The sequence below is a fragment of the Sabethes cyaneus genome, chromosome 2, assembly GCF_943734655.1.
Source record: "Sabethes cyaneus chromosome 2, idSabCyanKW18_F2, whole genome shotgun sequence".
NCBI classification, from domain to species: Eukaryota; Metazoa; Arthropoda; class Insecta; order Diptera; family Culicidae; genus Sabethes; species Sabethes cyaneus.
In genome coordinates, this window is record NC_071354.1 from 148116761 (window position 1) to 148129866 (window position 13106).

Genomic DNA, 13106 nt, shown 5'->3' on the forward strand with positions numbered 1-13106 from the left:
TGCAGCTTGCAGATTCGTATATACTATACCTATTTACGATTCTTTTGCTTCTCCATGTGTGGAATCATCACTGCGACCAGTATAGTTGATCTATTGTGATATCGCCCGGGTGTTTGCTGTTAAATTTTATGCGTGCTTGTGTGTATTGGGGTTTACCCTTCCTTCAAAGCTTGATCTACTTTACCCACTTATTCCTCGCTGCCAGCACTATCCTATATTATAGCCGTCCCTGGCTAGGACTCATTCGTACCTCTGACCAGTACACTTAACTATAGGAGGGACATTTGCACTGTCAAGAGGCTTCAGAGGGTAAATATAGAATTCAGCATGAAGGAAGGGTAAATGAGGGGTATGGGTTTAGCCAAAGTCACTTGACATCGAATGGCTTGATTCTACTAAGATTCGAACCCACGACCACTCGATTGTCGCTTGTTGCTTAACTAAAACAACATAAAATCGTACCGATCCGTAAATACTAAGCATTTTACAAAGAACCTAACTGTTCTGCAGAAATGTAAAAGCAACAACTGGTATACAAACAAACAAAAAGTTTTCCTTGACCTGATATACAGTTGTAAACTAAAGGTTACCGTGACAAATAAAGAAACAAATTACAAAGCCTTGGTGCTACATTCCGTTTTAGGAACTTGGCCTTCGGTTTTTTTTTCGAAAGACTTCCTAGTCAGTTGTTAGAGTACAGGATAATTGCGGGGCCAGTTGCTATGACCCTATTGACACTAACAGCACCTCCGAATCGAGATTTGAATCTGCGACGATTGGCTTGTTAGTCCCATATCGCAGCTGGTATTGGTAAACGAAGCGTTATTAATGATTGTCTCAAGCACTTTATGTAATGTTCAGAGAGTTTAGAATATCACGCTTGCTTGCTACGCTTGCCCTTCTAGTAAAGAGTTTCTATCTAGATTCTATCCAAAACCATGGATGGGCGAATAACTCATGAGTTGTTCGAATAAACCGGTTCCAAGACTCAAAGGTTCAAACAAACGGCTCATGAAAAAAAAACCAGAGTTCTTCGAACGTACCCAAAGATAACACAAAGTTTGGTTTTTGAATGGTAATTTACCGAACTGTCAACTTAGCTAACGAACCACAACAGAAAATGAACTGTTCAAAGCTTCTCACATAATTTTGCAATTTTGAATCTCAGATGTCATCATCATAATCGGAAATAATCAATTTTGGTCTTAAAACCCCATACATTTTGATAATATATCCGCAATATGTTTCCTTCTGAGTTACGTTCCGAAGATGGCGAAGATGGAACACGTAAACTCTAGGATTCCCATGTTTCGTGTTCCCGAGCTTAAGAGCAAGATTTTCGATCGATATTTCATTGAACGGTTCGAATGCGGAGTGAAGCAAGTGTAGAGACTCGGCAACATCGCGAATGTTTCTTAACTGGGACAGCGGACAAGTACAAGATGATGAACTGCCATGACAAAACGCGCTAATGGGTGATAGCTACTAGCGAAGGTGCAATCCAGACGGCCAGGTTTACATATCGATGCGGAAAAATCTCGTGTTGCATAGTTATGACGTTGAGGTTTTGAACCTTTAAAAAGAGGTTGACTAGATTAATTTATTGATTAAATAGTAATTGTATTGAAATAGAATCAATATTGGTAATTGCAAATGTTTATATATTACTTGCTTTTGTTGTTGTAACGTAAGTTTGAAGTGAAATCGTGGAGCGTTATGACAGGTCAACAATAACAAAGGACCCTTTCATCGCTTTGTGGATTGATTCAGCTTGTTTCATAGGCTTCACTATCTTTATGTCACTTCATGACCACGTCATTTCGAGAGAAAAAGATTCGCTACAATCGTAGTGAGACCTACGGTTCGTTGGTACCCACGATCCGTCAGCTTTGAAGTCGAAAGATTTATCACCAGTACATAATCGGTGATATGGCGTTTGACATGTTTGGCGATATGCCGCCGGATTGCTGCGCGATAATGCAAACAAGGCAGCAGCGTAGGAGCCGATAAGCATCTCCATTGAGCACGGTAGTGCTTGCTGACGACGACCGACTGCCAGCATCTTTTATAGTAACCTCTGAGTGATTGGATGCTGTCATTGAAAGCCGGCCCAGCGCAGCAGTCAACGTTGAAACATGATTATGAAATGGTTGAACCACATTCGGTTGTAGGAATTACGGGTTGGTATTACCGTTGCGCGTGTTTCAGTTATGTTCAAAGATGGTATTATGTAAAATAGATGATCTATACCGAGATTATGGTCCTTTTAAGGAACACTCGGTTTGTAGAGAGTTGTATTGCGTGAGTCTTGTGCAAATGTAATACTGAAGTTATAAACATAAATGTCAATCTTGTAAATATTTAAGTGTTTGAAAATCAAGTTTTCCTAAAATTCGAATAACTGCACCATAGACTGGATGCTACAACAAAGCTGCATTAACACATTTACATTTCCCCAAAGGTGCGTTGTTATACGAAGGCGCTTTTTATCAACCGGTACGGCACCTTTTGTAGTAGGACTTGAGTAGCTCCCAATTTGGTTCGGGCCAATTGCCACGCGCGGAACGTAAGCCCCTCGGTACGGCAGAAAGAAATAAGCCTCTCGCAGCTGTTGACAGCATTCTTGAGCGCCATCCGAATGGCTGCGGTCGGCAATCGGTATGGTCTGTGGTGGCCTCCCTATGGGCACTTTCACACGAGCGAGCGTCGTCCGACCGTAAAAGGTACCGTGATGACCTGGCAATTTCTATGGGTCTAAATTCGAAGCAGGCAATAAAGTTCGGACTATTAGCTACTGGTTTGCACCCGCCAAAGTTCGTTAACCTGTGGGGCTCGTTGAAATTGAAAGTGTCCACACGTTGGCAGATAAAACCATATTCTCGGCTATTTAAAGTGCAAACAAAGCCTTTGGAAGTGGGATCTATTTTAAGGTTAGGTCTTCTGCATTGAGGGTGATTTTATCTCCTGCGTTCCAATAGAGTTTCCGTTTCGCCTTTAGTTTATGGTTATGAAAACCCTAAATAACAATAGTACATTTCTGTGTATAGTAAGCATATTGTATAGCATCGTAAGTCGGCTTTGTTCTTAGGCTTTTGAGCTCAGACGCTTTGTAGAAATCTACTATATATCACTGCAGTAGTTATCTCGGACATGTCCTTGCGCTGAGAACGCGGCTGGTGTGATGAAGATTTATAGCAATAATTATGCGGCAGTAAAAGTTGATCGAAAAAAGTCAAGGTGTCGCTGTGGCACAGAAATTGAAAGTCACGGTCAAGAAAATAACATGGTAGGTACCCTCATGCCGAGGCGATGACGACGGCAGAAATACGACAATACTGATAAGTTGCTGGGCTGCTCCTGAGTTCTATCAGAAGGTCAAACCGATCGATTTAAACAGACGTAAATAGCTGCACGTACCTGGTATTGAAATTCCCGATGTCAGAAGTTTCTCCGGCAGATCTTGGATTGACCTCGGGGCCACTAAGTCCTGCGGATGGGCTGGTGCTGGAATGTGATAGAAAGCAGTTAATTTATGATTGCACTAGAGCTTTGAGTATCATTCAATGTATATTTAGCAGCTATCGGAGAATGGCAGTGTTGAAAATAAAATAACGTGATTATAAATTATCCCATTGGATAATCGGTTTCCCCACCAGACCATGAGTGGGAGCGATGGCATTGCCAACACTTTGAATGTATCGCTATAAATACGTCTAATGTATGTCTTAGTATTTGCTAAACCAGTACCGGAGGTACAGCAAAACTTTCAATAGAAAATACATAAAGCAGAAACGCTCCATTTTAAAATTTATTACATAGAATATGCCCTGAAAATATTTCATCATTCACAGCTTTTAGTGCGAAAAATTCAACTAAACGGCTGGTAATTTAGCCCGACCCGAGCGAGCACCCCGATGGGGCGGCCGCGGCAAGCGCAAATCGAACGACCGCAGACAGGTCAACAACGGGTGTGGCCTCCGGGTAGGAGTCTAAACGTTCACGACGATCGTAAGGCAATGGAAGTGAGGAGGATAAAACATACGACAGGCTCTTTCGAGCGCAAACCGAGCCTAATTTGAAGAAGGTGTCCGCGCACATACATGGGGGAGAGGACCAACAACGATTGTAAATGAAAAACGCGGAAACTTTCAAAAGACCGCTAAGGGGTCTATCGGCACACCGCGAGTGGTAATAATCACAAACGCGTTTCAACAGCATGGGGTTAAAGATAGTGTTTCGCTATCGAAGCGCGCTATAATTTCCTTCCCCGGTGCGAATAATCGATTCCTGCTCGACCTTCTATGTATGTAGGTACGTAGCCGATGATTTGATGAAATGCAAATAAGTTTCTGCTTTGTAAGTGGGAGATTTTTCCCAAAAGTGGCTCATAAAATATGGATTGCTGGGAGGCTTTTATAGCTGTAAAAGCCGACAAGAGATAACAGTTGGTGAGATTTTATTTTGAAGTGACAAAAACTGCACCATATGATTGAGTTTGACATCAAAGTGCTGATCGGCATGACAAATTATTCATGATAACAAACCCGTAACAAATTTATGGAGGCAATCATTTCGACTAGGGCAATAAACAAGTGATTTGCATTTTTCTGTTTACATAACTTAATTCACTATACATATTTAAATATTATTTAATTCCCATACTAGTATTTAGGTAAGCCAGTTTTTCAAGTTCCATGTTTTTATGGCCGATTTCCTTTTATTACAAAACAATCTTTTTCAATTTACCAGTCGACTGGCAGTTAATATTGAGAGAAAGCCACCATTCACAAGCAGGCAGTTTGTTACTTTTTTTGTGATTTAATAGTGCGTAATCCTCACGCTTCAGTTTTATCCATATGTTTGTTGTCGTGATCCGATTTTAACTAATAGCCTGATTAACATTAGCAGTCGATTTAGATATAAAACAATTCCGGTTGAAGTCAATATATCATTCAATACTTAGAAATAGGAAATACATCGCGCGAGTTTTAGAGCATTCATAAGGCTTTTAGTTTCAAAACAGGACTTTTAGTGTTGAAATTCAATATCTCGAAACAGCATTCAATGGATTGTTGGACAATAACAATGACTTCGGAGCAGGGAATTATTCGTAATGATCGTACAAGTATGGGCCGAAAGGTCCCAGAGCTCCATAAATGTTTACATTTTATGGTCTACAGCACGTCAGTTTTTCACGAAAACCGAAATATACATAATGCTCATTCATCCCCATACACCTGTAAATGCGGATGGTAAATGGTTGAATAATGCGCTCCAGAACTACCACGAAGTTCCACAGCCTCTTATTTAGCAACTCCTATCTCTATCTCCTCGTGGTACCATCCGGAATACGTTCCTTAGTGGAAATCGGATAACCGGCGGAAACTAGGGTCGTATGCGGCCAGAGAAGGGGGCATTCATGCGAAGACTGAGTGTAAACTCTCCGCCTGAAAATGACAGATCTCGGTAGAAGCATGTTCGATGAACCTGAAAATACTGAGAACTTGAGCAGAGGGTCCAAAGCCCCCAAAGGAGGATGGTTTCAATAGCTGGTATCCATGGCTAAAAGTAAAAACAATGGATGGAATGGATAAACCCCTAATTCAAGATGTCGTGCGACCCGTGACGAGGGTTAAATGGGGAAGGGAAGGGGGGGGTTCTATAAATAATCAGCATCAAACGGAGCCTGTGGAGTACCAGAGCGCCCTCCACAGTAATCAGCCCTTACCGCATCATGAGGGGCTCTGATGCGGCGGACTCTTCTTTCCCCTCAACTCGTGGGATTCTATATGAACAATCAAAATAATAAAACATTAACTTCAGTGAGCGCGGACGGATTAGATAATCCGTTCGCAAGAGGTGGTATCCAGAGATCTCCGCCGATGGATACGAGTAGAAGCGCCAGCGTAAGCGGAAAGGGAAACGGCACACCTGTCACTCCAACTGCATCTACGCCGGATGCAGCAATGAACGGGCCGTCGCTAATAAAAGCAGTGGCAGGAAAGAGAGATATGCTTCCAAGAGTGTTAGCGGCGTCTCATCAGCTCGATGTCATTATCGAGTACGAGGCAGGTCGCAGCATCCTAGCGAAGGATCTGAAACAAAGTCTGCTCATGCTTCGGAGCACCATGCGTGGTGCGACGAAGGAGCACAGCGAACTTGATGTGCGAGTAAAAGTGGCAGAGAAAGAGACCGAGCAAGACACTTGTATCGAGGTCTGCACAAACGGAAGCCTGCCCGTCAATGACTGACCATACCGTGGCCCTCGTGACTACGGAGCAGTCTAATGACAACAATGCATCCGTCAAACGCACAAGGCAGTCCCCAGGGGAAGAAACCCTCACGGGCCCGAAAAAGCGCCTGATAGCAGAGGGTCGTAAGCCAACCGAAGAACCCACTGAGGGTAGGGACCGGCGGGAACCCAAGTAGCAACTATAAGATTTCCACTGGTAGACGGAAATGCAGCCCTGAAAAGTGGCTAAGCTGAAGGTGGGATGGTTCGTATGCCCACTGAGCATGTTCCAACAGCCGGAGGCCTGCTTCCAGTGTTTTGAAAGAGGGCACAAGTCCTGGAGCTGTAAGGGGCCAGACCGAAGCCACTTGTGTAGGAGATGTGGCGGTACGGGCCATATAGCGAGGGACTGAACTGCGTCACCCAAGTGCCTGATATGTACCGGCCAAGGCGACGCTAAGCACACAACAGGAGGCCCGAAGTGCCCGGCAGGTGCGCCGGCGACTAAAATACGGGCGTAGTGCAAGTAACGCAACTGAACTTGAATCACTGTTACGCGGCCCAGCAGCTGTTGTACCAAGCAGTTACTAAGTCGATGACGGACATTGCAACCATCTCGGACCCATACCGCATCCCTGCCGGAAACGGTAACTGGGTGACGGATAGGCCATCATACTTCGATCCCGAAGTATTTGTGGAAGCGTTCCGAAGAGCGTGTGGTGATCGCCGTATGCCCGATCCGAACGCTCATCATTTGGTTGAGGTACTGTCTAGAGATGCCAATACCGGGAGTTATTTTGAAAACCGGTTTTTCGGTATTGATAAATGCAATACCGGTAAAACCGGTAAAAAACCGGTAAAACCGGTAAAAAACCGGTAAAAGTTAACTCTTGAAAACTATATTTAAAAATCAAATTATTTAAAGAAGATCCTTCCATAATCAATGATACTTAATTTCTGTCGTATAGTAAATTGACTAGTTCATTAAAAAATAATATTTAACAATGCGAAAAGAATTTACCGAATCATCTTTTAAACGAGAACAAATTTCAATGAAAAACTTCCGGAGGCAGAGAATTTTCATTCGGTGTGCAGAGAGAAAAAAAGAACAATTCCTAGTGATAAATTAGAAATGTAGCGTAGGAAAACCCTTGTTCACGAGCTTTTAATAAGCTGCTTAGATACTGACATTTATGATAAATTATAACCGAAGGTCCACTCTGCTGCTCGGTTTCTGAGTTTATTCCATTGACTAAAATAATAGAACATTGCAGAATTTTATTATTAAAACATCCTTGATGTCTTGAAGAATATTACGAAGTCATTGCAAATAGTGCGGCTAATTATACAACGAATAAATATACGAACTCTCTCTGAAATTCTACCAATACAGTAACTCGAACAGCAGTTATGCGATACTTGAAAGGTGTTCCGGGAGTAGTTTTAGAGTTCGTAGTTCGTAGAGTTTGCAATTTTTCCGGTATAGCAATTCGACAGCAGCCGAGGCTGGTTCTTATTCAACAACAATTTCTTATTTATTCATGAATTTCTCATCGCTTAAGTAAAGCGTATCCTTGTTTCTCAGCAACGAAAACAGTTCTCTTCAACGACACCAGTAACAGAGGAGCTCAACATGCAAGATGGCACGATCAGGTCGATAATGATTTGCGACTTCTGAGACGACTGAGAAATTGGCGGCGAGTAGCCCATGGAGTGGAACGAGTTGAATGGAGACGACTGCTTAAAAAGCATGAGGCACTCCGGCTCACGCTGACAGCGGTGAGGTATTTCAGGGTTTTCCCTTTGGAAGAACTACATAATTGAGTTATTATTTGTAGAACCTTCAGGAGCTCAACATGCAAGATGGCACGATCAGGTCGATAATGATTTGCGACTTCTGAGACGACTGAGAAATTGGCGGCGAGTAGCCCATGGAGTGGAACGAGTTGAATGGAGACGACTGCTTAAAAAGCATGAGGCACTCCGGCTCACGCTGACAGCGGTGAGGTATTTCAGGGTTTTCCCTTTGGAAGAACTACATAATTGAGTTATTATTTGTAGAACCTTCAATCATGAATTTAAGTTTCCCCGTGCTTTACAAGTTTTACCAGCGATTCAGGCTTCTTGAGTTGTTATTTGTTCATGCAAAAAAATACCGAAAATACCGGTTTTTGGTCTTGGAAAAACCGGTAATTCGGTATTGGAAAATAGCCCGGTAATACCAGTAAAACCGGTTTCAGTAAAACCAGTATAGCATCCCTAGTACTGTCGCGAGCATGTGACGCTACCATACCTAGGAAAGGTCGACCTAGGTATGGCAGGTCACCGACTTACTGGTGGACAGATGAAATTGCGGAACGCCGCGGAGCGTGCTTTCGTGCGAGGAGAATTATGCATAGAGCTCGTTCGGATGAAGGCAGGGGTGAATGTCGAGTAGCACTTGCTGCTGCACGCGCAGTGCTTAAGAGTGGGGTAAAAGCTAGTAAACGAGCCTGCTTTGAAAGGTTATGTGCTAGTGCTAAAGCGAACCCGTGGGGTGATGCCTACAGGGTCGTAATGGCAAAGACCAAGGGCGTGATGGCGCCCTCAGAGCAACCGCCAGAGATGCTGGAGCGGATCATCGAGGGCCTCTTTCCGCGCCACGTGTCAAGGGCTTGGCCACAGGCCGCTGAGTCATCCCACGGCCGACGTTCCAGTATCTCAGACCATAGCGTAGGATGGTCGACGTCCCAGCCGAACAGCCAAAGTAACGTGGGCGGCGGCGGTTTAGAGGTCGGGGATGAAGTGACGGTTACGAACGAGGAACTCCCTAAAGGTGCGAAAGGCGCCGGGGCCGGACGAAATCCCGAATATGGCTATAATGGCAGTAATGAGTAGATGCATGGAAGCTGGCCACTACCTGGACAGATGGAAGCGACAGAACCTTGTGCGGTTGCCGAAGCCGAGAAAACCTCCGGGTGTCCCTTCGTCATATAGGCCGATCTGTCTGCTCGATACTACCGGCAAGGAGGCTGGAGAGGGTTATCCTTAACAAACTCGTACAGAACACGGAGGATACAAACGGTCTGTCAAGGAACCAATTCGGCTTCCGAAAAGACAAATCTACGGTGGATGCCATCTTGTCTGTCACTAAGACAGCCGAGGTGGCAATCCAGCCCAGAGGACAAGTATCCGTTATTGCGCAGTTGTCACGCTTGACGTGAGAAATGCGTTTAATAACACTAGCTGGGACTCCATAGCCAACTCACTTCGGAAAGTCCAAGTGTCGGTGTCGTTGTACAGGATTCTGGAAAATTATTTCCAGAATCATGTTCTATGCTTCAACACAGAGGAGGGTCAGAAGTGCGTTCCAATCACCGCAGGGGTTCCGCAAGGTTTCATACTGGGCCCGGTGTTGTGGAACGTTATGTATGACGAGGTGTTGTTGCTAAAGTTCCCGGTAGGGGTGGTGATAGTCGGTTTTGCGGACGACATCACCTTGGAAGTCTACGGTGAATCTATCAGAGAGGTTGAGTTGACGGCTGCCCGCTCTATAAGTATTGTTAAAGATTGGATGGTCATCGGCGTTAGGTACCAAAAGCTATCTAGCCAAGCTGGAAAGCATCTATCGTCTCATGTGCTTGAGAGTGGCGAGTGCGTATCGCACAGTTTCACATGACGCAATCTGCGTTTTAGCGGGTAAGATGCCTATTGGCATCATCATCAGCGAGGACGTAGATGCTTCTAGCAACGTGGAACTCGAGGCATACGGAGTACCAAAAGATCGGTCTCGATGACCACATGGCAGCGGGCATGGTCTAATTCCACAAAACACATCGACTCATCCCGCAACTATCTGGGTGGGTCAACAGGCGCCAGGGCGAAGTCAACTTCCACCTGACACAGGTTCTGTCAGGGCATGGTTGTTTCAGACAGTATCTGCACAAGTTTGGGCATGCGGAGTACCCCGCGTGTCCCGAATGCGTGGATGTTGAGGAACATGCAGAACATGCTTTCTTCATATGCCCACGTTTCGCGGGCGCGAGAAGCTACATGATGGCAGTGAGCAGACATGACACTACTCCGGAGAACTTAGTCCAAAGGATGTGTTCCAGCTCGGACGTCTGGGGAGCGGTCAATGCGGCAGCTACCCAGATTGTACTTGAGCTACAAAACCGCTGGAGAGCCAATCAACGGCGAATAAATAGCCTAACTACCATAGTCCAGTAGTTATCTAAGAGGGTGCGTTAAGCACAATAGCCCCTCCCTGAAGTAATACCGATAATGTGGTGCCAGGGGGATGGAGGCTGGAGACTCGAGTAGGGTTTTAGTGGGTCCGGATCCTCACGCCCCATTAGGGGGGTCGGGATACCAATCCCCACTCCCTGTTGTGTTTTTCACGAAAAGGATCATTCAATAATGACGTCCATTGCTTATGGGGGGAGGTGGGGTGTCAATTTTGTGACAGATTGTGACAAAGGGGGGGAAGGGGTCTAGGCAAATGTGACATCTGTCGAAAAAAACTGCATTTTCATCAAAAGGCAGCAAAAATATGTTTCTCAGTCATTCATCACTCGTCGATTTATTTAGATTTTTGAACTTATTGTTCCAGCTGACGGCGCTTGAAAGTCAGGCACAATTTGTCAACTAGATCTAGTTTAACTAGATAGACCACGCGTTACATTGAAGGATATTTGTAAATCAGTTTCAGTTCACTTGCAATCAAAGTTTGTAGCTTTTAACTAAATGTTGGATAGAAAAGTACAATGAACTCTAAAAGCTATAAAAGAACTCTAAAAGCAGTAGATACTTGTTTTTGCTTCCTCTTATATAAACTCAACTGATGTGGCGGCAGCCCTTTCATGACAGTTCTGTGCAGTAAGCACTATAAATTAAATTAATTATGTTAGCATTAAGCGGTGGTCAAAGCGGCGTTCGCTTCCTGCTCGCTGGCCGACTGAAATTCTTCTGGTTCATACGCGAAGAGAAGATTCTCATCTCAAATGGGCGTATCCTTTGGATAAATATCGCAAGAAATGATAAATTCCTGCACTTAAACTCATTGTAATTATTCAGCCTACCACCGGTAAGTGAAGTCTTTCGTGCTTTGGTCGTTGCAAACGTCATTCTTAACTTGACGTCTAGTGAATTACCGTTTTCTTGCCCAATGACCTACTTATTTTGTACGGGTTTCATTCGCGTGGTTGATTACATACAAGCCCTTGTATGCCGTAACCGCTTAGTCGTCTGGTCTAGCGAACGACAAATGCAGGTTGATGAATGAATGACTTTGAACTTGCACTACGCTGCGGGCTTGGGGATTCATGCCCGCCGAGGAGAGGAATGAAATTGTTGTTGCCGCGGTAATTATCGAGCTTTCATAACCTGGCAGCATATCGATGCACTGGGAAAGGTGGCGAACAAAAGCAACTGTTCACGGTCACGGGCGGATCGGGCCGTTAGTGCATCTTTCTAACCTAGTAAGCGACTGAAACGCGGCGCAAACGTGAATAGGTCACACGCAAGAATGTGCCCGGTGGCGGAATCGTGTGATGTTAGCATCCGGCCAAGACAAAGCTGCTTACTGCGAGATAGTGAGAAGCAGCTGTCATGGAGTGCACGACATTGGCGGTCATTTATCAACCGGCGGCAAATCATGATTGGTAGAATTTGCATGCTTCTATCCGCTTCTGAAAAGTCGGAAAAGCGCCTTGATGAAGGTTTGCCAGCCATATACATTAATCAACTGAATTGCATGTCCTAATTTCGTAATAACGTACGTAATTCCGCCCGCTTTCCATAACAATATCCCGCAGAATTTTAGTTACATCACATCGATCGTTTTTCTATAAAATAGGCCTCATAAAAACAACCCAACGGTGGAAAGAAAGGAGCAGTGCGAGCCGCATTATTCCGTTCCACTTATCCCGTCTCCCCATTAGTATCTTTTTACTCACCTGTATCACACTTCTTCATATCGTCACCGCTCTCTTCATCGCTATCGATGTGGGGAAATGATCCGCCGAGGCAGAATAATGGCATCGAGTTGATGCTGGTCGCAGTGGATGTGGTTGATTGCTGATTATCGCTTCCTCCGCCGCCACCGCCAGGAGAAACTGTAGCTGCACCACCTGGGTCACACAGTTTTATTCCACTGCCACCAATTGCCTCAAATCCTTCTACCTCTAAGCTCTCATTATCGAGATTACCGTTGATTCGCGGAGTATTTTCACTTTTTTTGACGAGCGTTTCATGACAAGCTACAGCGTTATTACCGTTGGAGCCAGTCTGATTACCGCCATTACCGCTGCCATTTGTGGTGGCCGATGGGCCATTGTTGTTACTAGCAGCTGACGATGGCGAAAGATTTGTTATCCTTTTAAGGGCGTATTTGTTGTTGACCAGTTTATTTTTGGTAATAAGTTCACGGCGCTTGATGCCAATTTTCGGGGTACCAGGGTGGAAACTGTATTTGTCCTGCCGATCGGATGGTTCCTTCACCAGCGTTCCATTATTATTTTGACAATCGTCGGTTTCGTCGGCGACCGAGGATGCGCCGTGCTCTGCCGCGGGAAAGGATAGCTCCTCCAGCGGCACCCGGCAGATGGCTCGCTCGATTCCGACCAGTAAGTTCTGCAGTAGCGCGGGTAAATCCTCAGCTAGCATTTCCACAGCGAGAGGCGTAACAGGATCTTTGACCGGATCCAGTTGTCGATAGATGACCGGGTTGGGCTGAACGGGCGCGGCAGACTGGTGGGGATGTTTATCACTAGCGGCCGTTCCTCCACGCCAAACCGCATAGAGACGGGGTTCGCTGGTTTCCGGTTCGGGACGAATGCAGAGATAGAGGTCCTGGTTGCGCACCAACGACTCATCAAGAGCGCCAAGATGGAGC

At 45.1% G+C, this 13106-nt stretch overlaps 1 protein-coding gene across 1 annotated transcript in view; it reads right to left on the reverse strand.

Annotated features, from left to right (window-relative positions):
- The window catches only part of LOC128737078 (uncharacterized), a 64859-nt gene extending 51967 nt beyond the window's left edge, over positions 1–12892 (reverse strand). The window contains exons 1-2 of the mRNA XM_053831636.1: positions 12169–12892; positions 3418–3504 (exon numbers count right to left, since the gene is read on the reverse strand). Of these exons, the coding sequence (XP_053687611.1) occupies positions 3418–3504; positions 12169–12877 (796 nt within the window). The 5' untranslated portion in view covers positions 12878–12892. The remainder of the gene's footprint in view (positions 1–3417; positions 3505–12168) is intronic.
- Between the last annotated feature and the right edge of the window lie 214 nt (positions 12893–13106).